The sequence below is a fragment of the Argiope bruennichi genome, chromosome 5, assembly GCF_947563725.1.
Source record: "Argiope bruennichi chromosome 5, qqArgBrue1.1, whole genome shotgun sequence".
In the NCBI taxonomy this organism is placed as follows: Eukaryota; Metazoa; Arthropoda; class Arachnida; order Araneae; family Araneidae; genus Argiope; species Argiope bruennichi.
Genome location: NC_079155.1, coordinates 120,686,068 through 120,710,409, shown reverse-complemented (window position 1 = coordinate 120,710,409; position 24,342 = coordinate 120,686,068). Strand labels below are relative to the sequence as shown.

Sequence of the window (24,342 nt, the reverse complement as noted above, 5' to 3'; positions counted from 1 at the left end):
TACTAACAGCTGTTAATTAACATCTTTAATTTTTTTCTCTTGCAAATATTTTAAAGCAAACCATTCACAAGTGTTCTGTAAGATAACTAGTGACTGGAAATGTTAGAATTACAATATATAAAAATTTTAGTATGTTTATTGATTTTTTTTTTCTCCTTGTGCATATATTGTTACAAAAAAAAAAACCTTTAGACTTATGGTCACCAAGTTTTTTTTTTTCTGTTAAAAAGGTTACATGGTGTTATTTTTGAACTGTAAAAATGTGTTATTGATACAATAAGACAACTTTCTGTGATGTAAATTATTATTACTTATAAATGAATCCATTTACATCCAATAACATTTATTAAAAACCATAAACAAATTCAAAAAGTATGGATATGTAAATTCATCGTCAATCTTCAACTGAATCTTTTAAGCCCTAGATAACAATGAAAAATGTTTATGAATATGATTTTATTAAAAAAACCTGAATGCTTTTTTTACACCATTCAGAGAGAGAGAAAAGTGACTAGGTAACCTTATGATTGCAATAAAAAAAAAAAAAAATCACAGATGTTTTACACTGTGAAAAAACCAATCCAGTTTTGTTGTCCATGCACCACCATAAGCCTCAAAAAATTGATTCTGGAAATATTCAAGTGCTTCTTCTTCTGTCTTTTCCACCTGCAGAGTTTTTCGCAGATATCCAATGTCATTCATAGACTGCAGTTCTGGTATGCCAGTTGACAACATCATGATGAAAAGAGTGATCAATAAATTAGCATGCCTTCTTAGCATGAGATAAGCTTTTCCACACAGTTGCATAAACCTAATAAATGGAAAATATTTTTAAATGATGTGAAATATATATTGTGTTTTTGATTTGTCAAGACTTCTAACTCGTTTAGCCTATCAATCATAATTTTCAAAAGTCGAACACATTGGGTTAAGGTAACAATACAACTAGATGATGACAGGCAGTTTTGAGCAATTTTGTTACATTATTGCTTTTAAAATTGCTATGGTAATATAGTTGAAATCATGTATGATAGTAATGATTAAAACAAATGGTTGAATGAAACATTCTTAAATTCTTAAGTATGGTTTATTTAGTAAATCTGAATAGCTGCTGGATGACACCTAAGCAAATGCCCACTATCTAAACTTACACAAGAATCTGGCCTACATATACAGTTGATTTTAAAAAGGACTTAAACCTGTAACTTTGAACTAGGTGGAACCTGTTTCCTACCTCCTTCTTAACTTCTCGAATACTTTCTGTAAAAACTGGTTTGGCAACATAGTTACAGAATTAATTTATTCAGAAAAACCATTATGATGGATGCTATTTCAAATAAGATGAAAGCAAAATATCTTGAGTCATAGTATTGCTGAGAATAAAAATCTTACTGAGCATTGACAGTTAAGAATTCTGCTTAAATTAGTGTAAAACCATGGAGATAAATTTCAGATAAAATTACATGCATTCATTTATGAAATGTTTTATACAGTACAATCTAAGATGTTCCTTTAATGTAAATACTGACTTGCTTGATAAAAATGCAGTTGCAGTTAAAATTTTATAAGAAGCACTTAAAAATCGGTATTAAGATAAAAGAAATTTCATATTTTATCTTAAAAATAACTTACGCTTGAAACTCTTTACTTTTCTTGGGATTTTCAGCACCTTTAGCAATGACATACAGAAAATCTTCAGTAAGTACAAAAGGAACTCTTTCTCTGTTAATGCCAAATTTTTTCTTGAAATGTCCCAAGAAATGTCCAAAATCAATATGAAATATTTGACCTTCCTCATTTACCATGATGTTATCAGGATTCCTATCACCAATTCCAAGAATAAATGTAGCAACACAGTATCCTGCACAGGATTGAGTAAATGTTTCAATTGCTTGATCATACCTTCAAGAAAAAGAAGATTAGAAAATTTTAAAACATATAAAAATTAATGTTGTAGTTATTTGAATATAAATCCATCTTGCATAGCTCTATTCTTAAACAATACTGCATAAGATTTGTAAGGAAAAAAAAATTGATAACCAATATTAATTTTGATAACAATTTTTGTTTCTGAAAAGGCTATTAGTCTGGACAAATAAAAGGTTATAGTCTTCCAAAATATTTCATTAAAATTTTAATCATCTTTCGAATTCATGGATGCATATAATTGTCACTGTACAAAGAAATATGCTTACCTACTTCCTTTATTTTTTTCTTTGATATATTTATGAAGTTGAGTAGAATCGACTTGAAAGGCAGCCATTCTCCCTCCTTTTCTCTGAATATTCATCACAGTTTTAGCATTTCTCACTACTTCAATCATACCTACATCTTTTCCAGTAGCTAAACAAGCATATGGCATCATTCTATAATAGAAAAATTATAAAATAAGCCTTGCAATATTGTTATATGTTATCTTTTAAAAGATGATAAAAGAAAGTTTATACCGCATATCTAAACCTTCATTCTGCCATATAGAATCCATGATGCGTATGACTTGCAATGTCAGCATATCTTGCCTAAGATCTGCATTGAAATTAGATGTTTTTAATAGCATAGATGAAAAAGTGAATGGCAAAAGTCATTTATTAAAAGAAATTTCTTTCATAGAAATAAAAAGAATAGATTAATTTATGATAATTTATTGATAAAATATAAATTAGTTGACAAATTTGTATTTAAATAATTAGAATGTTGAAAAATTTTCTGGGCTAGAGCAAGAAAATAAAATTAAAAGTTTAAACCAGTAACATAAAAAAATAACTGGAAACCCTTTAAACAAAATTTATGAATGCTTTGATTTTCTTATCCTTATTTTAACAAAACTGCAGGTATGATTCATAGCAATTCACAATTACAAATATAACTATAAACAATGAATTTGATCTATATATTTTTTTTTACAATAACAAATTATAAATCACAGCAATCATTTATTGAATGAAACTGTATGAGTAAGAAACTAAGAGTGAATATAGAGAATAAATACAAATTATTCAAGATTTAAATTTTGACTGTTTATAGAAGAAAATTAATGAATTAATCATTTTAAGATCATTAGTTCAATACATTTACTATTAAATGAAAAATTATACTTACCATCTCCATTTTTGAAAATGATAGAATTATATTTAAATAAGCATTCTGCCATAGGATCTGGATTCAGCCAAACTAACCACAAGGGGCGTTTAGCAGAATCGAGTATTTTACAATCTTCAACACTATAAGAAATCAAGATTTAAAATTATTAAGCTATTTAAATAGAAATTTGATAAAAAATGTTTTGTGCATGTATTAAAAAATTTTACTTTTATGGATATTTCAACTCTGACATATTTAAAACCATTTTTATCCTACCTTAATGATTTAAACATAGGTAATTCTTATATGCTGCAGATAATTTACTGATTTTTTTTTAAAATTGAATGTTTATTAGAAGACATTTGCAAAAATGGCTAACATTGAAGCTTATATGAAGTAACTGAAAAAGAATAATATATCATTTAATATATTACTTACAAAGCTGTTGCTATAGTTATTTACTTACATGAGATTTCCTAGAACATGATTATTATTAAGAGGAGATGGAAAATTCTGCAAAGCCTCTAAATAGTCAGCTTGTTGCACTTGTTCATATAAAAATTTTAGCCTCTCCTGTAAACAGTGTAAAAGAATTATTCAATAAAAAGTTCCAAGCCAAATACCAATAACATTAATTAAATTTAAAATTATTAAATAGTAACAAAGATTGTGAAGTAGAATTTTAGAACTATAATAATAAAATTTACCTTCTGAGTTTCATCTTTTCTTGCTTTCAATGTATCAGTAAGTTTCGTAAGCTTTTCAAGTGCTTCCACTTGTCTTACTATGGATTTTAAATGCGAACCTACACCTCTACAATAAGCCTCAAGCATTAAACCAAAACGAACTGCTACAGATGGATCATGCATTTCTGACCTAGAACAAAAACCAAAATTATATAATTTACTAATATACAAGCTCATTATTTAAGCAGATTCACAATATAAACAAAATATCTAAATCGCCTACAAATGGACAAATTGTAGAACAAATCTTTAAATATATATTATTCAAAATACTAATTCAATCAATGAGAAATAAAGCACAGAATGATTTCAATCATCATATGTGTCTTAATATGATGTATGAAATCTTTAAAACTATAAAGATAATTTTTTAAAAAATCCTAAATTTCTTACAAAATAAATCGGATTTATTCTAACACACATACCAGAAAAAGTATACTCTTTCATGTAATATTATAAAAAAAAATTATTTATTAGAACTCCCATTTTATAATAGTCAATAACAAACCAAATTATAAAAGAAATTAATTCAAAAATTAAATTTTCAATAATTTTGTACAAAGGCTTCTTTTTATTTTACGAGTCTAATGAAAACCATGGCCGATTGTGAACATACTAAATAGACATAAATACATTAAGCACTGATGTCCTAGATCTAGAATTATTACAATATTTTCTGAATAAATATATTTTTTATGTTTGTGAAAGTTATTTTCTATTATATATATAAAACTTAAATAAATGCAAATATTTGTTTAAATGAGCAATGTCTCTCATAATGCTATGACCTTCAACTATTAGCCAATAGGAAAATAACTAAAAATTTTGTATGGAGATGTCTTTTTATACCTTAATTGTCCTAATTAATTTTTAAAAAATTCAAAAGTATTATAGATCATGATGAAAATATCAAAAGTACGAACAAACAAACTATTGTGATAAATTTCAAAACAGTTCAGAATTTACCAATGATAATTTTAATGCTAATTATAACCTGATTAAGTATTGGCAAAATAGTACTACTATTCTTTGGCTGTAATAAAAGTATGCAATAAAAATTAAATTAAAATACATGAAATACATAAAACTGAAAATCAGTTGTAATTAAAGATATCTTTTTTATTAATGAAAATCATTGAATAAGTATACTTACTTTAAATGCCAAAAAAAGAAATGCCCAATTTTTCTATTTGATAAAGCCCTTCTAAGAAGAAGCTTAGCAAGATTATTATCATAGTAAGATTCGTACTTGATGACCTATGGGTTGAAGTAAGATAATTGAATTTTTTAAAAAATGCAAAATTATGTAAGTGACAACTTAAAATATTCTTTTTTTGAAATTGTATTAACAAAATTTAAAGATTATTAATAATTTTTTTAATACTACAGCTGCAATTTTTTTTTCTAACTATTGGGTAAATACAAATTTTATAGAAGTGTATCAAGATGTAGACTGTTAAAACTGTAAAATTGCTTTGAAGTTCTTTGGCATCTACTTTTTAAATTCATTGCCATTGTTGTTGTCTTTGCTTTTAAGATAACAAATATATTTAAAAAGTAAATGTCAATTATATATTTGAATTTTAAAACATAGATTATACTATTAATATACTTAAATAAATACAATTTTAGACTTTAGTCTTTGAGAGGATTATCAAATTTCGACTTGGAGGAGATGACTAAAAGTTTTTATAAAATTATAAAGTTTTCAAAAAATTACAAATTATAAACTGGGTTTATTTAAGAAAAACATAACTTTAAAAGAAATGTAACAAAGTTTTTATTCATTCAAAACTTTTACCCAAATTCTGTTGAAGTATTTGGTTTATAAAATTATAAACAGTTAGATTTAAAAACTTAGTGAATATTAAATTTAGAACTTGCCTGTACAAGTTGAAGCAAATATTGTGACATAAGGTCATCAGTTAGACCAGAATTCAACCACAATACAGCATGGTCTCGAACAACTTTATCAGCATATTTACAATCAAGCAACTCTAGAGCCACTTCTGGTGAAACCTGAGGCCATTCTTTAAACAGCATATACATCTATGTTAGAAAGATACCATTGTAAAAAAAAAAAAAAAAAAAATGTAAGAGAAATTTAATATTGAAGTGAATTACTATAGCAGCTAACTGGTTCCAGATCATAAACATTACTTATTTGAAATCTTGAAATTTGGAGTTATTAGAAAAATAGACTTATAATTATTATAATTAGAAATAAATATGGCTTATCAAATAAGCTGATAAATCATATTTATTACTAATTAAAGAGGTGATTCGAATGTCTTTGCATTTAAATAACTAATTTAATGGTTACATTGGCACTATATATTGCATGGTGTATCAGTACTACAGTCAAACCTTTAAATGAAACTAATGCCTTTCTCTACAAAGAGAATTATAATTATTCATTAAACAGTATATTACCATTACACATATATATATATATATTAAAGCAGCAACTTAAAATACTTATCCTATACAGTCCTACAGATAGAATAAATGTGACAAATGACTGTAAAAAGTTCCAGTAACTTTTCTTACTTCAAGATATTTTAAATATGTATAGGAATTTTTTAAGTGTAATTTTCAGAATTACACAATATTTAACAAAATTTTTAAAAATTAATCTTAAGTGCAGCATGAAGATAAATAACTTGTAGAAAATTATATTTTAATTTCTTTCTTACAAAATTGTTCAAAACATAAAATCTTTTCTCCAAGTATGCAGGCATAAATTTTTAATCAAAAAATATTTTTTTCAATAATCGAAATAAAAAATAATAAAGATGTTTTCAATTATATTCTGCAATAAATGTTATAAATATATGTAAATATTTATTTTCTTAATTTAAAGCAGTTGTACCATAGTGATATTTAAACACAAATTAGTAATCTGTAATTAAATTCTAAATTTGTGCTTAATTTCTAATAATACAAAACCTGAGCAACATCATCTCTACTATTCCATTTTACAGCCTCAAGAAGTTTAGGCAGAGAATCTGGAATAGCCATACATTCACGACGCAGCCTCCATAAAAGTTCTTTTTCTTGTTCTGAAATTTCTGACAATGGATCTTTTTCAATTATTTCCTTCAATGTTTCAAATTCTGACTGAGCATCAGATGGCTAGAAAAGAGAAATAATTTTTTTTTAATTCAAATTAAAATTTCATTAATATACCTAAAATTTAAAATTTCATTAATATAGCTTAAATCAGTAATTACAATATAAAAATTATGTGTTTTCAAGGGAGTTTTTTTGCAATTTAAATTTTATTTTAAATATAAGGATTTTAAATGAAAATGCAAACTATATGATTGTATATATAGTACTAAAACAATAAACTTACCATTCTTTTACTTTCCTCTTGCACATCAAGCTTGGAAACAAAATTTGCATATTCTTCTATTTCCACCATAGTTGGAAATACAACAGTACTGCTAAATCTTTCAAATTCAAGTACTAAGCATGGAGAGTCTCTATTAGGATTAGATCCAGTTGTATCAATTGGATTTAAAAGTTCATCCATTCCTTTTGGCATAGCCCATAAATGAACACTAACACGATCAGACAAGAGTCGATCTTTATAGTCAAATAAGTTTATATTGCCCCATGCAATTGCACAATGTTCCTGAAATAGAAATACATGAAGATTAAAAAATGTATTTAAAATTATGCTGATTATTAAATACAAATAATATGTTCTTATATATTATATTTTGAGATTAACAAAAATATATTTAATTATAACTAACAAAATATACAAGCAATTGAAAACATGAGGTTTGATAGAAAATTTGACCAAGTTTCTAAAATACAAGGACTATTATATTTATCTCAATAACATAACAAAAATACCAAAAGCATCAGTTTGCAGAAAATATTTTAAATGAACAAGTTGTAAAATAGCAATCTTTCTAGAAAATATCTGATTTAAGTATATTTTAATTACAAAAAAAAAAAAAAAAAGAGAGAGAGAGAGAGAGAGAGAGAGATTTAAAATTGCCATTACATGCAAGATTAACCAGGGGGAGAAAAAGGCTTGGTACAAAATTTACTTTCAGGTTTAAAAACATATTTCATAACAAAAAACAATTTATTATATTCCATAGATTGGTCTAGTAAAGGTTTAAGGAATGCATAACAAATTTTTATACAGTTAACATTTAATCACACAAGTTATTGTTAATAAATCAAATGAAAAATAATTGCTTGATAAATATTAAATACAACTTGGTATATGAATTTCCAGAATAAAGTTTTAATATTTTATTTTATTTATATATGCAAATATTATATGGTATGTATGCTTTATAACAAATCTATTAATAACATCATGATTTAATTGTTGGGCTGATTTGAATTTAATAACTAAAATAAGTAAGAAAGTGAATTAATTGTTCTTGATTAATACTAGATACCAACTTTTATTAATATTATTTTCTATCTATTCTGTAGATACAATGGTAATTGCTAAGACCATTACAATTTTACAACAGAAATGAAATATAGATACAATTTAAATATATTATCTTTAAATAAATATTGTAATAGTTACATCATGAAGATCCTAAAGAAAAAAAAAAAGTTGAAGGACAAATTTTGATTTCATTAAATCTTGCTAAGTTGCATTTAAATTTTTGCAAGATTTGGGAAGATTGCCATTAATTAATTTTTTTTTTTTAAATATTTGAAAGTAATGATACTAAAGACAGCTTTATCATAGATGTGTGAACATGAAAAGGCACATATTAGAAGATATTATATATATATATATATGTAATGATATTTTAACTCTAATTTCAATTTAATTAATTTTCATAATAACTTCATCTTAATTTAGCCCATAGTAACTTCATTCTAAAATATTCTCTTATTTCGTGATCCAATTCCACTGTCTCTACTTAATTAATTCAAGAGAAGCTTTGTTAAATTGTTGAATCAGCTAAAATCTAACTTTCCCACACTACGCGTGAAGAGATAACATACCGCTGATCAAGCAAATTCTTTTTTAAAATCTCCCTTTGTTTCCCCTACCTTCTCGGCGCCTGTAATGAAAATCCTTATCGAAATCTCATAATACATTAGCACTGTGAAGAAATGTTTTCCCTATCAGATTCATAGGTTATATAAGACCAGGGATAAAATGTCCGAGAGCTCTTCCCTCATTCCTTTCTGTGTCGTTCTGTGTGCTCGTCGCTTGTACATATGCTTGCTTCTTCAAAAAGAAATAAAACGACGTCACGAAATTAAAAGTATCTTCATTGCCTTCAAACTGAATCATGCTTCACCACAAATAATATTACATATATATATATATATATATATATATATATATATATATATATATATATATATACACAAACTTTTTTAATATCAAAAACAAAACTTTTTTTTTCTTGTGTAAAATTAGTTAATAGTACAAAACTTTCTAATATGGGTGGTTGTACACATACATCTAACAGCCACTAAATTATTGGTTTTAACATAATAGCTCATTCTTGATATATAAAACAATGCATACATATATGGAAAGCATTTCTTTTTTTTTTTTCATTTTTTGGTAAAAAATTATTAGTAGTATCAGAACTAATTATAATTTAATTATGAAGGATGATCTATAATAAAAAAAAATTTTAATGTTCTCTAAAACTGTATGTATTATTTAACAAAAAAAAAAGCATAACTTCATTATTACACTGTCTGGATTTCAAGAATAGATATTCTAATAATAATTTGTTTCTTACTACATTTTATTGCAATGTTTTGTGAAATAAATAAAAGAGAGATGAAATATTAATGGCATCACTTTTAAGATGATAATCCTGTAAAGCAAGGAAAGCATTTGTGACTTATCTTTTTTTATTCAACATTTTAAAAAATTATTCTCCCTTAAAGTATAAAATCAATGTTGAAAATAAAGAAATGACTTAATTAGTAATCTTGTAATGTACTTATTTTTGATGATGATAATTTCTTTTTCAAAAAATATTGTGAATGCAATCTAACAAACAATGCAAGCTGTACTACAAAGGTGCAAAATAAAATATTATACATTACATAACCAAAACTTCCACAACAAATAGAATTTGTCAAATAAAAATCATTTTTATTTTTTATAGAGTCAAAAGAGAGAGCTAGAGAAAAAACAAAAAAAAAACCCTAAAAATTCATAAATTATCATCAAATCTGAAGGTCTTCTGAGGCTATAAATTAAAATAAATCTGATTTTCAAATAATATGAATATTTTTATTAGATATTTTTCAGCATCTTACCTCTCTCCTCTTTCTACGAGATACACTACATACTGAAAGACATAACCGAGCACTACGAGGAATGTCAGGAACAAATAAGTCATATTCAAGCCATTCTTCCCATTTAGGATTGGAGAAGACAACCTGAGATGTATCACGTGTTGGACACAAAAGTTCAGTTCCATGGAATATACCAGTTTTCACATATATCTAAATTTTTAAAAAATACATTATAAGATATATAGAATTTTGAAAAACATTTAGAATTTTGGGGGCATATTATTCTTAAAGCCATATATAATCAATTTTCAGATATAGAAACACCCTATGCTTTTGTTACATGCAGCAGGAGTTTATTTTGACAAAATAGGGTGAGATAAAAGAAAATGTATCTAACAGGACAGAAGTCAATGTCAAGGTATAACAAAGAATTCCATAAATGCTCACATCTTACAACATATTATCCCTTCGGAAAGTTAAATTGTCTGAAAAAACTGGTTGCAGGATCTTGAAAAGAATAATAATTAACTCTTATTCTTCAACTAATTTTGTAACTTCAAGAAAAATAGCTTTTTCATAATCAGAATTATAAGGCACTGATAATTTTATTACAATACAAGTTTACAAAACAAAACTTTTAATAGCTTTTTTTATATATATACAAAAATCTCATATTTTTATTTACAAAAATATATATAACTGTTCCTAATATTTCATAATTAATTAGTATTACATTTAATTTTCTAATTGAAGGATCAAATTCATATTTACTCTCGCATAGTTTTCTTTCAACCAATTCTATTGAAAATATGATCTATAATAAAATAGGTAGATAGGGGATTTAACATGCAGATAGAAGTATGACTTTCACAATATCTGTTACAAAAAATAAATAAAGCTGCTAATTAAAGGCCTCTGTGCTAATAAACTTTTAATGTTGACCACAGAATTTTCAAGCATTTTACAAGACAAAACTTGTAAATATTTTTACAAGTACATAATTTGTGAACATATTTCAAAATGCCATTTCTTTTGAATAATAAAAAGAGGATTGTAAGAATGGTAAAATAAGCTGTAAATTAAACAAAATTATAAATATATTTCAAAAAAGTTAAAAATATTGATCAGTAAGTTATGATGATAATTTTTTTAAACCAGATAATAAATCTGACTAAAAAATAAATTAATGCAATTTGACTTTTTTAAAAATAAAATTTATCTATTATTTTAAACATAAAATGTTAATGATTTATTTCATACTTATTAAAAAATATATTTTTTAGTTTAATTAGAATTATAAATCTACAAAAAATAAAAGAGAATGTTTGTTGTGCTTTTTGGTGCAGCTATGGGGTGACCATTTGCACAGAGCATATGAGAACCATTGACTTTGATACATAGTTTGGAGGAAGGATATTTTTGGAAAAAAATATTTGAAAGCAGCAATTTTTAAAAAAATTTAGCTAACTAAAAATTAAGCAAATTTTGGGCACTTTTGATAATATTTAGAAGTATTACCATACAAATATAATTTTTACAACATCTTAAATTAAAAAAATTATCATTTTAGTGATACTTTCAGTTAAGGCTAGAACTATGGTGTGCATTTTTTTTAGATTAATAATTTATTTTTTAGTTGGCCTGCAATTTTTCTTTAATTTTGCTGATTTTTGTAAAAATATTTTTATGCATAATTTGTAACACTATTTTTCACTGTAACACTGAAATTGAAATGGATTCATTGTTTCTATGAATATCTAGTTAATATTTAATTTATTTCTTCTTTAATATTTTTTTCATTGTTGAAGTTAGGGTGTAAAAATTCTGCTTATGTTTCTATGTCTGTTGGCACTGTCAATGTGAATCTTGTTTTATTTAACTTTTTGAAGTTGATTAAAAAAATTCTCCAAATAATACATCCAATATAATGTAAGATTATATTTGATTAATAAACAATTATTTAAGTATTTTCAAATCTGGCTAATATAACATTATACAAACTGATATAACACAAATAATATGCATTGTATCATTTTAAAATGAAAATCAGGCATACATACTTAAAAAATATGTATGAATAAGATATGGCTGAATAGGAAAATGAAAGAACAGTAATTTTCAAGACAGTGGACAACTGAATGTTAAATTGCACAGATGATACTTATTTTAATACAAATGTCATGTGACTTGATTCATTTAGATAGCTTCATGTACACAACAAACAGAAAAGACTAATAAAGTAACATGGTTTTAAATATCTTTCACAATATAATTTTAAAAAATAAGCATTGCCAATATTTTTACCTAACTAGCTGATTATTAAACAATCAATAATCAGGCATTTCAGCAAATCTTTTTAAGCTCAAAAAATGTACAAAAAGATTTTGTAGAATTGTTTCCTGAAACATAAATTAATAGACAAAAATATGTTTATAATAATATTTTAAAAATTATAAAAATTTTGACACAAATAAAAACACCCATTTAATAATATTATATATATATATATATATATAATGATACTTCATCTAATTTAAATCATAATTAATTTTCTTTTTATCTTCAATTTAGATCATATAAACTTCATTCTAAAATGTTCTCTTATTTCCTGGTCCAATCCCCCCCCCCTTTTTAATTTAAATAATTCTGCATATGCTCTGTAAAACTGCTGAATTCAGCAGGTTCTCATGCTTTGAGTGAAAGGATAAAAATCTTTAATGCTTGCAACATTTTTTAAAGATACCTAAATTTCTCTTTCCTAAGACTAAATGTATCAAAGAAATCCCTAACAAAGCATCACAGTAAAATCATTGAAGGGAAAAATTTTGGTCTCTTCTGTTCTTGTGTTGCATTGTAGATTGATGCATCACTAATTGCTTTGTACAAATTATGCCCCCGGGATGGAATAAATCAAAGTTTTATAATTTCAAAAGTTTCTTCTTTTCAGCAACATATTTGCTAAAATATGTCTACACAGATACATATATATATAGCATGCATTTATAAACATAAAAAAAATAACTATTTACTTTATCAACATCACGGACATTTACATAAGTGGCCCACAGAACTTTTATCCTCAGCATAGCATCAACATTCCAGAGGGATATGCATTCTTCATTGGTTGGTGGTGGTGGAGCACGGCGTAAAAAAGAAGGCATCCTAAATTCACAGTGAGGGAGAGAATTGCACACCCCTTCTTTGGACATCAACATTAGTTGAGGGATTTCACCCTTGGCAATACAATTTCTAACATACTAAAAAAAATGGATTATACTTTTGATTTAAAAAACATGGCACTATAAATTTATATTATTTAGATCAACTAATACATAAAAAAAGATTAATTATAAAATACTCATTAAATTTACTTTTTCAGAATAAATCTACTTATATAAAATGAAAGAAAAATTTTATGGAACTCTTTTAAACACTTCAGCAGAATAAATATATCCAAAATAAAATTACTTCATTAATAATAAGCATAGATGTTCTACTCTTCTATATAATAATTAATAAACAGATTATTTTTTAGTTTGAATGTTTTCCATTTAAAATATGTTTTTAATAATTGTTTTGCAACTGACAATAGATAGTTCAAACTCGGTACTAATCAAAATTGCCAAATAACTGGAATTTTAAATGACATATTCATTAATGATTTTACATCCTTCCAATCTTAATAGTTTATTAAAAAAAATCAGTCCAAATGAACTTTCAAAAGGAATAAATGCACTTAAACAAATAAAGAAGGCCTCAGACATAGGTGGAAAAAATCTATACATATTAGAATTCTTCAGTTTTACCTTTAAATTGACTTTTAATCCAGTTAAGTTATCTGGATTTAAAAAAAAAATTAATCAAGTCAAATGAAAGAACAGCAAAGCAGCATTTTTAAAACATTATAAACATAAACAATATATTTTTTTTAAATTAAAAAAAAAATGCACTTTTTTCAATTAGAACTAATTGTTTGGGTCTATAATTCCATTTTAATTTGATTACTGTTCCTAATAAGCTTCTTCAAATTACTGGAAGAATAATCTCTAATTCATCACATTACCAAATAATAGCATTTTTTTAATTTGTCATTAGCATGATACTATTTTTTTGATTTAGCATTGATAAAGAATACATTCATGCTGAGCATTTTCAAATTGGACATGTAATGGAATCAACTAAATTTCCACCAAGAGGGATAAATATAATAACATTACATTGTTAAATACCATATCATGTTTACAACATACATTTAAAGCTAATGGAAAAATCTAGATTCCTTTGTGAAAATGCTAACATATATATGTAATGATATTTTAAAATCTAGTTTAAACTTAATTAATTTCCTAATTCTTAGCTTAATTCAGCACATATCAACTTCATTCTAAAATATTCTCTTATTTCCTGATCTCATTCCACTTCTTATATTTAATTAACTCAACGCAAGTTCTAAAATTGCTGAATCAGCTAAAAGCCGACAAGTTCCCACACTCCGAGTGAAGGGATAAAAACTGCCCAGCCAAGCACATTCTTCTTAAAAGATCCATACGATTCTCTTGCCTGTGATTCTCTTGCCTGTGATTCTCTTGCCTGAGCTTTTCCTCATTTATGGTATATGTATAATACCAATAACATGCAATATAGTATAAACACACACACACACACAAAAAAAAAAAAAAAAAAAAAAAAAACATCAACCAGAAAATTTTTATTCAAAAATTAATTTAATAAAAATTTTTACTTTTTGAATGGGGCCCTATAATCAGTAATAAGACAGTGATACAATAAAAATATTATATAATTTTTGGTAATCACTATAATTGATATATCATTCATCTATAATAGAAATGCCCAATAAAATCTGTAATGCTGGGATGAGTTAAAAAAGTATCTACCCATTTATCTTAAGCCATTATTAGAAGCACAAATCCCAACTTCTGTCAGGCTGCCAAACAAATCATTTTTTTTTTTTAATGCTTCAACTGAAAGATTTAGTGGTATGTAAATAAACCTGACCACATATAAAAATTAGCTATAGGATCAAAAACTTCACATTTTATTTACAATTTTTTTTTTAATGCTGGTGAATGAGCTACAAGTCAATGAAATGCCTGCAATTTTTATTATTTTATATTTATCCTGATTTCTTATATTTTTCTTTTGAAGACAAAATTGAAGATTATTGTTAATATTTCCTTTCATAATCATTTTTTACTAGGAATTGTATTTTATTGTTTGTTTTATTTCATTAATATTTACTACTTATTTCAATTTCAATTTATTAGTTAATTTTGATTTGAGTGTTCATGAAACCATGTATAGTGAAGATCTCATAGCAAAGAAGCAAAACTTCTATTGTTGCTATATATTTAAAGTGTGCAGCAACTAATATTATATATATATATATATATATATATATATATATATATATATATATATATATTTCTTAAACGGTCTGACAATGTACATGAAATCTTCTACTACAGTTTTTGCTAATTAATTTGTGATAATCAAATCTAAGATATTGTTAACAAGATAATAGCAGGTCTAGATGGGTACATTTCCTAGATATAATGATTAACAATTCATATGGTTATACATTAAGCAGATACTTTATAATTATCAGTCTTTTATCCTGGCAAAATTTTTCACCCCCACATTTCCATCGGAAAATTTTTTACCAAGATATCAAAGTTATAAAGTAAATTTTAAAAATAAACTCAGGCATTATACCAATCTTTGTAAACATCAGTATTTTTTTCTTTTCAGAAATCCATAGTGTAGAAAGAAAGGTTTGATATAAATAAATATAAATCTTAAAATTTCATAGAATACTAACCTTGTATTGCGACAGAGGAAATCTTTCTAATAAATATTGATCAATTCCACACACTTTAAGAAGATAACTATGCTGATGCTCTCTAGCACGTTCCTTTTGTTGTTCTTTAGTAAGTTTCATACACTTTAGTTTTTTCAAAATAGCTTCTTGTGTCACACTTTCAGGGTAGTCATCTTTAGAAACTTTAACAGTGTATTTCTGCTTCTCCCCAGTTGGTGAAAGTACCCAAACACACACAATTACTAAACCTATATAAAGAAAGTAAAGTATATAAACAAGGGTACTTTAGCATTAGGTTATAATATTTGAAACTAAACATGGAAACTGCCTGCATGAAATATCATCCCTTTGTTAACAAAATAATTATTACATTTATAATAAAAAAGTAATTAAAAAGTTAAAAATTCATAAATTAATAATAAAAAAATAAAATTAAATAACAATAATTTATAAATTAATAGTTCATAAATTAAAAAGTTAATAGAAAATCACAAATTTTGTTTCCTAACCTTACAGAGTTTGGCATTAATATAGACTTAACTACATTAAAGATGCTTTTCAAGAAATACAAGTTTACTTTCACGGGAGAAGATATATATACATTTATAGTAAAATAAGAGTATCTTTAGTACATAATCAAACTGAAAAAAACTGCATTTTATTTTTAAATTCATATCCTTGGGGAAAAAATAATTGTGTTTCTATTTTATTTAAAAAAAAAAAAAAAAATTGCACAAACCATACCTCTGTCTAATTTTCTTTCAAGACTGGGTGGAAATTCTCTAGAGCTTTCTATCTCTGGTGGATACACATAGGATGCAAGTTTGTCTTCTGCACCTGAGTCACGGATTTCAACAGTTTCTTTGCAAACATTTAAAATGCTTCGACGAAAATCAATAACTTCTGAGTCTTTCATTTCATCAAATTCATGAACAGGCATTCCAATTGCCAAACCTTTAAAAGTAACAGGAAATTTTATTTAAAAATCAAAAACATTATCTTTCTGCTACTTTAAAAATCAAATATATCAATTTATTTTATAGACTTTAAACAATTGTAATGAAATCATACAATAATTCTAAAATAAGAAAAGGTATAATATAATAAAATTAACTAAAATTTAAAATTGGAAAATATTACGCATTATTCCTGGGCAGTTTTTAATTTTACAATTGAATAATTTTGCTTTTAAAAATAGTTTAGACATGTTAACAGACCAAAAACATTAAAAGTTTCATTATCTTAATGATTTATAAAAATCTTTTAACTAATAAATCATAAAAATAATTATTTTCCTGGCCATATTATAGTGAAAATAAATGAAAAATTTTTAATGCAAAATATTTAATATTAATATTTAAAAATCTGATATCAAAATATTCTAGACAAATTAACATGTCCAGAACTCCAATTAATGGTAATAAATTTTGATTTGACTAAAAGAAAATATTGTTTGTAATTCAAATGGAGTACATGAATGAACAATTTTTTATACCTATTTCAGAATTGAGCATTTTTTCTTCCTTATTGCCTTTTGGCTCAACCACTTTGAGAATTGGTTGAAACAATCGCAGATCACAAAGACGTCGAGTCTCATCATAAAATTCTTCAATCTCTGCATCTTGTGTGACAGACACAAATATATAAGACATCTGCTCAGCCAATTTATGGTGAAGAGGATATCGTTTAGCTTCATGCCACAAATCAGCTATGAAAAGAAGAAGCTTTTTTTTAAAAAAATAATAAATAAAAATATTTTTATAAGTACAATAAAAAATTTTATCATGAAATTACACTTTAGTTTATTTTAAGAAAATAGTAACTTTGCAATACCTGAAAACTTCTCTTGCAAATACTGAGTAAAACATTAAAGTTTCATTAATAAATAATTAAATTTTTAAATTTCTTCGTTTCAATTATCTACAATCTTCCATAAAGATCAGCCTTTATCATAAACTTCTTAAAATGTTAAATCAACAAAACAAATTTAATATATTTTACATATTGTCCTTTTTTTTCTCTCTCCTTCAACAATGCTCATGGGCTAATCTTGAAATAAGATAAATAAATATAATCAAATACAAAATTTTTTTGATTTAATATACTAAGCAATGAAAATATTATTACTAATGATTTAAAATCTAGGACTTTTCCTTCTCTAACTGGAAAACTACCATCTTTACTCTCTCTCACACACAACATACACACTATCATTTTTTAAATAATCAGAAAGGTGAAAAAAAAATCATATTAAAAATAATTGCTATATTACTCTTTACAAGAACTTTAATTATATTTCTAATCAAATTTTAGCTAAACTTGACATTAATGGGAGGGAAGAAAAATGACAAGTATCTTAAAAATTTCGACAAACAAAATTTTTAAAGAACTATTTTTATATTTAGTATATATTTTCAGAAACACGGTACTCTAAACAAATCTCTCATTGCATGTTAAACAAAATAGTCATTACTACCTATTAAGAATGTAACAATTTTATGCAAGCATGAATTCGTAAAACTTTGAAATTTCACATAAATCAACTTAATTTATTATTCACATATCAAGCAATAATTGTATACAAGCACCCTTTGTGCAAATAAATCCAGGAATAAAATTTTCAATATGGATTTATCATCAGGATTGATATCAATTACGATTAGGATTTAATGTCATTATGATAATTAAAATGACTGTTAGTTAAGATTTCATAAAAGTTATAGAAATTTTACCCACAAAATTTCCTTTCCAATAAAATAAAGTTACTGTATGTCCCAATATTATTTCTTCTTTTAATTCAACTTATTTCTCAATTTATATCAAAAATATTAAAAAAAAATTATTCAAGCATAAACAAACAACATATAAAATATTTTATTCAAAAAATTATTTATTATTTTCAAATTTATTTAAACAATTTTTTATAAAATTTTACCAATAACTAATCATTGTAGAAACATTAAAAAAATAATTAAAATTACTTTTATATTAATCAACACAAATATTTGCTTTGAAAAAGCAAAAAATATATATTCATAAGTGAAGATTTTTTTATTATTCGATAACATTTTAATCCACAAAAATTGCAATAAAAAGAGATGGAATTTTTTTAACAATACTGACAAAGACTTTTTTTTTACAATAATGGAAAACAGATACTTTAAGCAAAATTTATGCTTAATAAAACTGTAGTCAAACTTAGGGAGAAGAATATGAAATTAAATTAAAAATCAAACATGATTAATACAAATCTTTACACATAAAAATCAAAATTCAGTGAAGCAAAGAATGCAGAATGCATAAGTTTCTAGATCTAGATAAACAAATGCAGTGATACTATATACAATGTTAGAACGAAAAAAAATTCTTTAACATAGTACTTACATTTGACAGTTTCCAGAGTAGCATCTCGAACACATATTAATGGAATGATTATTCCAGTTGGCATTAAGCAATCTACAGTAATGGTAGGGGGCATCAAATGATGCCCCCACAATTCTCCTGAAGAAGGTGGCATTTCTTGACAATTAGTGATATGTTTTTGTCCTTCAGTTAAACATTTTGCCTAAAATTTTTGATTTAATGGAATCTTATAATAGTTTTATGAAGTAAGAATAAACAATTAAGAATTTCAGTGAAATTACTAAAATGACAGGAAAACGCGTAGATTAAATAGTAATCGATATTCTTATAATCAACTAAAAAATATGAAAATTTAACAAAAGAAAAAATTAACTTGGAAACATATCCAAAAAGTTATTTTTCTGGCTCAAGACTTTTCTTTAATATATAAAAAAAATAAAATACATTCAATTCACTCAAAAATTTATCAATGGGGAAAATTTAACTTTATTTTAGCCCTATAATATCAAGTTTAAAATTATAAATCTCAGTGTTCAATATTTAAATCTGGATAAAATTCAATAAAAAAATAATTAAAAAAACAAGAAAAATATAGATAAATAATTAACATTCAATCAGATAATTCAAAAAAGAACATTTGCTTTAAAAAACTCTTAAAAATAAAAATATTTTAAAATGTCAAAGAAAGTTAAAAACTAATTTTTATCAAAAAAAAAATAAGTTTTAAAAATAAAAACAACAAATAAAACAAATCAAGAAGCAAATTTTAAACAAGTTTTGTTTGATTGTTTTATACTTTTCATGAAAAATATATTTTCATTAACTCAGAAAAAACTAGTGATTAATATGCAGTGCACAGAATTTTTTAAAAAGCATAACTCAGCCATTATAAAGCAGTATATCATTAAAAAAATTAATATTTTCACGACTATTAAAAGAAAGCGTGGAAACCCACCTAATAATTAACTTGGCGGCTGTAATATGGTTTACTAACAAATGACAGTAAAAACAACATTTGAAAATTAAAATTATATTTTACAAAAATATCGTCTAACTTATTTTTATGCAATATAAAAGTTAATAATCTAAGATAAACATAAAGGAATTTAATATGACAAGAGTTGAATATGATTAAAATGATGTTTATAATCTTGACTTCTGATTACATTTAACTGTTCTTTGAAATAAATAATTCAAATTTTTAGATATCAGAATCATTCTTTAGAAATAGTGTAATTCAAAAATTATGAAGTGTATATAATTTAATTTCACACACACAAAAAAAAAAATCTAAAATCCGAGTTCCGATTATAACTCAGTATTTCTAGCTTTAGACCTAATAGAAAACCAAAACAATTTGTATAATCCCATAAACAGATACGGTAAGAACTAGACGCAAGCTGATTGGTAGTTCAAAGCAGTAGGGAAGGTTTTTCTGAGTTAGAATGACGTCACGTAGCGAAATGCATAGCCTACCGGAACTACAAATGTCTTTCTATTGAAGTTTCATTTTGATTATAAACATGCTGAATAAAACATGTTACTATCTTTAAAATAAGAATAATAAGTTTTTGGAATGTGTTATTTGGATTTTGTTAGCATTTTATTATAGATCGATGGCAGTCAAATGCATCTACTAATTTCAATTTCCTAATGTTTTAGAACTCTTGGATATAGTACAAAAGTTAATGATTTCGATAGTCATCGATTTGACAGTAAAATCCATCAGAAAAAAATTGTCCCGAGGTTTGACAACCCATCAGCTGTTTTTATCTATGTAATTATTTATTTCGACTGTAAAGGAAAACGTGTTACAGAATTGAAGTGAAGTAATGACAGATAAAAAAATTGTTTTTCCTTGAATGAAGTAAACAGAGGTGGATGGCAGGTAATCGTGATTGCTGATGTAAAGATTGACATTAAACGCAATGTTGGCTTCTAAAGATAACTACATTTTAGAATTGGGATCAGATGCTGTCAGGTTTGAACCTGTGAGTAAACTTACAAATGTGTTTTATGATGATGCCAATCGGCAAGTATTTTCCGTTCGCTCTGGTGGAACAACGGGTGTTGTTGTCAAAGGACTATTGGACAAAACATCATATAGCTTTCGCATGGTTGATAAGGGAGATGTAATGTCTATAAAATTTTCTCCTGACAAAAAGATTCTGTCAGTTCAAAGAGGTTATAAATCCATTGAATTTATCAACTTCAATGGAGAACCAGATAATCTTGAATATTCCCAAAGCTGTAAGGTGAAGAATATGAAAATATTAGGATTTTCTTGGACACATGTCAATGAAATAGTTTTCGTCATGGATCGTGGTATTGAACATTTTCAAGTTATACCCGAAAAACATACTCTAAAGTCTTTGAAAATGTACAGTGTGTCAGTCAATTGGTACGTTTATCATCCAGAAAGTTCTTTGTTGTTGCTATCTTCTGGGAGTTTGTGCAACACCATGCATCCTTTCCAGTTCCGACCAGGTTCTGTTTATAAGTTATCAAAATTTGAAATAGATCTCCCAGCTGCTCCCAAAACTCAGAAAATAAGTCTTTTGGAAAGAGATGTTAGTATTGGTACAGTGTATAATAAAACATGTATATTTGTTTTACGTCATCAGCCTCGATCAGCAGGGATACCAGGTGCAGAGATTGCTATTTACAGCATGATGAAAGATGGTCCTCCTCGTAAAACTGATATTCTTCGTTTAGATAAGAGTGGACGTTTTGCAATAAATGTTATCAATAATATCATTGTTGTTCATCACCAAGCATCTAAAGAATCTATGTTGTTTGATATACAGATCCCTTGTGAATCAGATGGCTATGTCTGTGAGCATACACCTATTGTCAGATGCCCAATTAAACCTTTTATGATAAAAATCCCAGCAATGCCTAGTCATAGCCCAACTATGGAACAAGAGATTGGATGTGAGTTATACTCTCCTAACTGGGTTGTCTTTCAACCCAATATTATTATTGATCCAAAATTGGGATATTTGTGGTATGTAGTTATGAATAATGAACCTATAATTGATATCATATCAGATAAGTGCTTGCTGATTAATTTTTTGTTGTTGCGTCAAAACTCAAAATCTCTTATTTTAAAAGTTTGTCATGATGCTATACTACCTGGAGCTTCATTACCTCTTGCTACGTTAGCAAAAATTTTTGATAAGTTAAATGCTGTGTATAGACATAATATCGATTTACAAAAATTGGATCAGAAGCACAGTCCTCAGAATGTGTCTATATTTAGACCAACGACTATGGTGGACCAATCTGACATGTATTCTCATGTTTTTTCTGTCTTTGAGGGTGAAAATGTTAATTACAAATTTTCCATATCTGTTTTACTTGAGTATATCCGTTCTTTGATTCAATATCAGCAGTTTGTCCAGCATTATTTGTGTAAGTTACTCATTAATATATTAGTTCAAAATAAACAGTTTTATCAGCTTCATCAGTTTTTGCAATATCAAATCCTTAATGATTCAAAACAGTTGGTATGTTTGATGTTGTCGCTTCAAGGGGTTTATCCACCTGCTTATCAACTTGCTTTAGATATGTTAAGAAGATTACAAAATTCTAATGAAGAAATTGTTGAGGTTCTATTATCACAGAAGAAGATTCTCCAAGCCTTATCTTTTATTAGAAGTTGTGGTGGAATAGATGGATTGTCAGCACAAAAATATCTAGCAGCTGCCAAACAAACTGGAGATCCTAGAATTTTCTATTCTGTATATAAATTTTTTGAGCGGAGGAATATTCGTCTCAGAGGTTCCCCAGATTTTGAAGCAGGGGAACACTGTGAAGCATATGTTAAATACTTTAACACTTTTTATGGAAATCCATCTCTAGATGGTGGGTTTGATTAAATAGATTCTCAATTTAAGTCTTAAATTCAAGTTGCAACTTTCAATATCTGCCAATTCTCTAATTAAAGTTAATTTTTGTCATTCCAATGTTCTAATATTTTTATTTTTTAAAGAAGATATTCTCAAAATCTGTTTTTTTCTTAAATTAATGAATGAATAATGCTTGACATATTGATTTTTAAGTATGTAAGTGCTTCAATCTAAAATGTTTTTAAATTTTTTTTCTCCTTTTTGTTTTCTATAAATTAATTTATCACCGTTTTGAACTTTGGGAAAGTTTATATTTCTGAAAACTTTTATCATAGTTTAACACATTATAAATTCAAATATCAGTTAGTTATGTAAATTCTAAATATTATGATTTAAATTTTTTATACAATTTTAAAATGGATAAAACTAATTTATGTATGAAATGTTGTTTGGAATTGATATGTTAATTAACAGAATAATACAAGAAATTATTTACATACATGTACATAATTCATAGAGAATAATTAAGCTATACCCTTTTATGGATTAATTTTATTGTTAAATATATGTAAAGATTATATATTTATATGTATAGTTAATTATTCTAAGAAATATATATTTTTATGTTGAGCGCAGTGTCTTTATAGATTATTTCATTCTGAAAATTATATTTGAGTTTGAAATGTAATATACAGACAATCAGATATTTTATATTATTAAATTATTTATGTGCTCAGATAAATTTTTAATAGTGACACAATAAAATATAAAAGGATAGAATTTAATTTTTTTTTTTTTTTTTTTTTTTTCATATTTGCAGTGTTCTGCATAAGCATAATATTGATCAATGTTAAAAGTTCATGGAGTATTCTTTCATTCTTATATTTTCTCATACATGAAGAACACTTAACAGAAGGCATTGTTTTCATTAAAAAAAAAGAGAGAGAGAGAGGGGAAAAAAACCCCCTATAGCTTTTGACAAATTTTTGTGTTTTTAAATTTCCAGTCTAAGTGAATGAAAAATGCCTCTTTATGAACAGAGTAACTTGAAAACACTAAAAATTGTTTGAATGGAATTTGGTACATAGTTTTTAAGTGAAACATCAAGGGCAAATTAATTTATGTAAATTTAATACTTCAGTGAGATATTTGAAGGAAAAAAAAAAAATTGGTTTTATTGCCAAACTTGCAAGTCAAT

The 24,342-nt window shown here is 25.7% G+C and overlaps 2 protein-coding genes across 3 annotated transcripts; one reads left to right on the top strand and one right to left on the bottom strand.

Annotated features, from left to right (window-relative positions):
• Window positions 1-359: 359 nt before the first annotated feature.
• LOC129969244 (phosphatidylinositol 4,5-bisphosphate 3-kinase catalytic subunit alpha isoform-like) lies at window positions 360-20,652 on the bottom strand. Of its 2 annotated transcripts, none has more exons than XM_056083708.1 (18): window positions 20,460-20,652; window positions 19,315-19,495; window positions 17,426-17,638; window positions 16,675-16,884; window positions 15,931-16,178; window positions 13,121-13,348; window positions 10,113-10,301; window positions 7,186-7,467; window positions 6,777-6,962; window positions 5,712-5,876; window positions 4,981-5,084; window positions 3,789-3,957; window positions 3,548-3,654; window positions 3,100-3,221; window positions 2,448-2,526; window positions 2,196-2,366; window positions 1,633-1,902; window positions 360-811 (listed from the first exon to the last, which is right to left on the bottom strand). In XM_056083708.1, exons 2-18 carry the CDS (start codon window positions 19,445-19,447, stop codon window positions 550-552), a joined length of 3,138 nt encoding a protein of 1,045 aa, XP_055939683.1. In that variant the 5' UTR covers window positions 19,448-19,495; window positions 20,460-20,652; the 3' UTR covers window positions 360-549. The 2 variants fall into 2 exon arrangements, with proteins under 2 accessions (XP_055939683.1, XP_055939682.1); XM_056083707.1 differs by lacking the exon at window positions 20,460-20,652 and adding an exon at window positions 20,249-20,438.
• A 488-nt stretch (window positions 20,653-21,140) lies between these two features.
• On the top strand, window positions 21,141-23,412 carry LOC129969694 (regulator of MON1-CCZ1 complex-like). The gene has a single exon (XM_056084380.1). It carries the CDS (start codon window positions 21,222-21,224, stop codon window positions 23,172-23,174), a length of 1,953 nt encoding a protein of 650 aa, XP_055940355.1. The 5' UTR covers window positions 21,141-21,221; the 3' UTR covers window positions 23,175-23,412.
• Window positions 23,413-24,342: the final 930 nt, after the last annotated feature.

Excerpts from the sequence above, each read along its gene's own strand:
- LOC129969694 (XM_056084380.1), top strand. The coding sequence starts at position 21,222 with ATGTTGGCTTCTAAAGATAACTACATTTTAGAATTGGGATCAGATGCT.
- LOC129969244 (XM_056083708.1), bottom strand. The coding sequence starts at position 19,447 with ATGCCACCTTCTTCAGGAGAATTGTGGGGGCATCATTTGATGCCCCCT. Across the intron at positions 16,885-17,425 it reads AATGCTCAATTCTGAAATAG|GTTTGGCAATTGGAATGCCT; the intron begins GTATAAAAAATT and ends TTACTTTTAAAG. Across the intron at positions 3,655-3,788 it reads GAAAAGATGAAACTCAGAAG|GAGAGGCTAAAATTTTTATA; the intron begins GTAAATTTTATT and ends CACTGTTTACAG.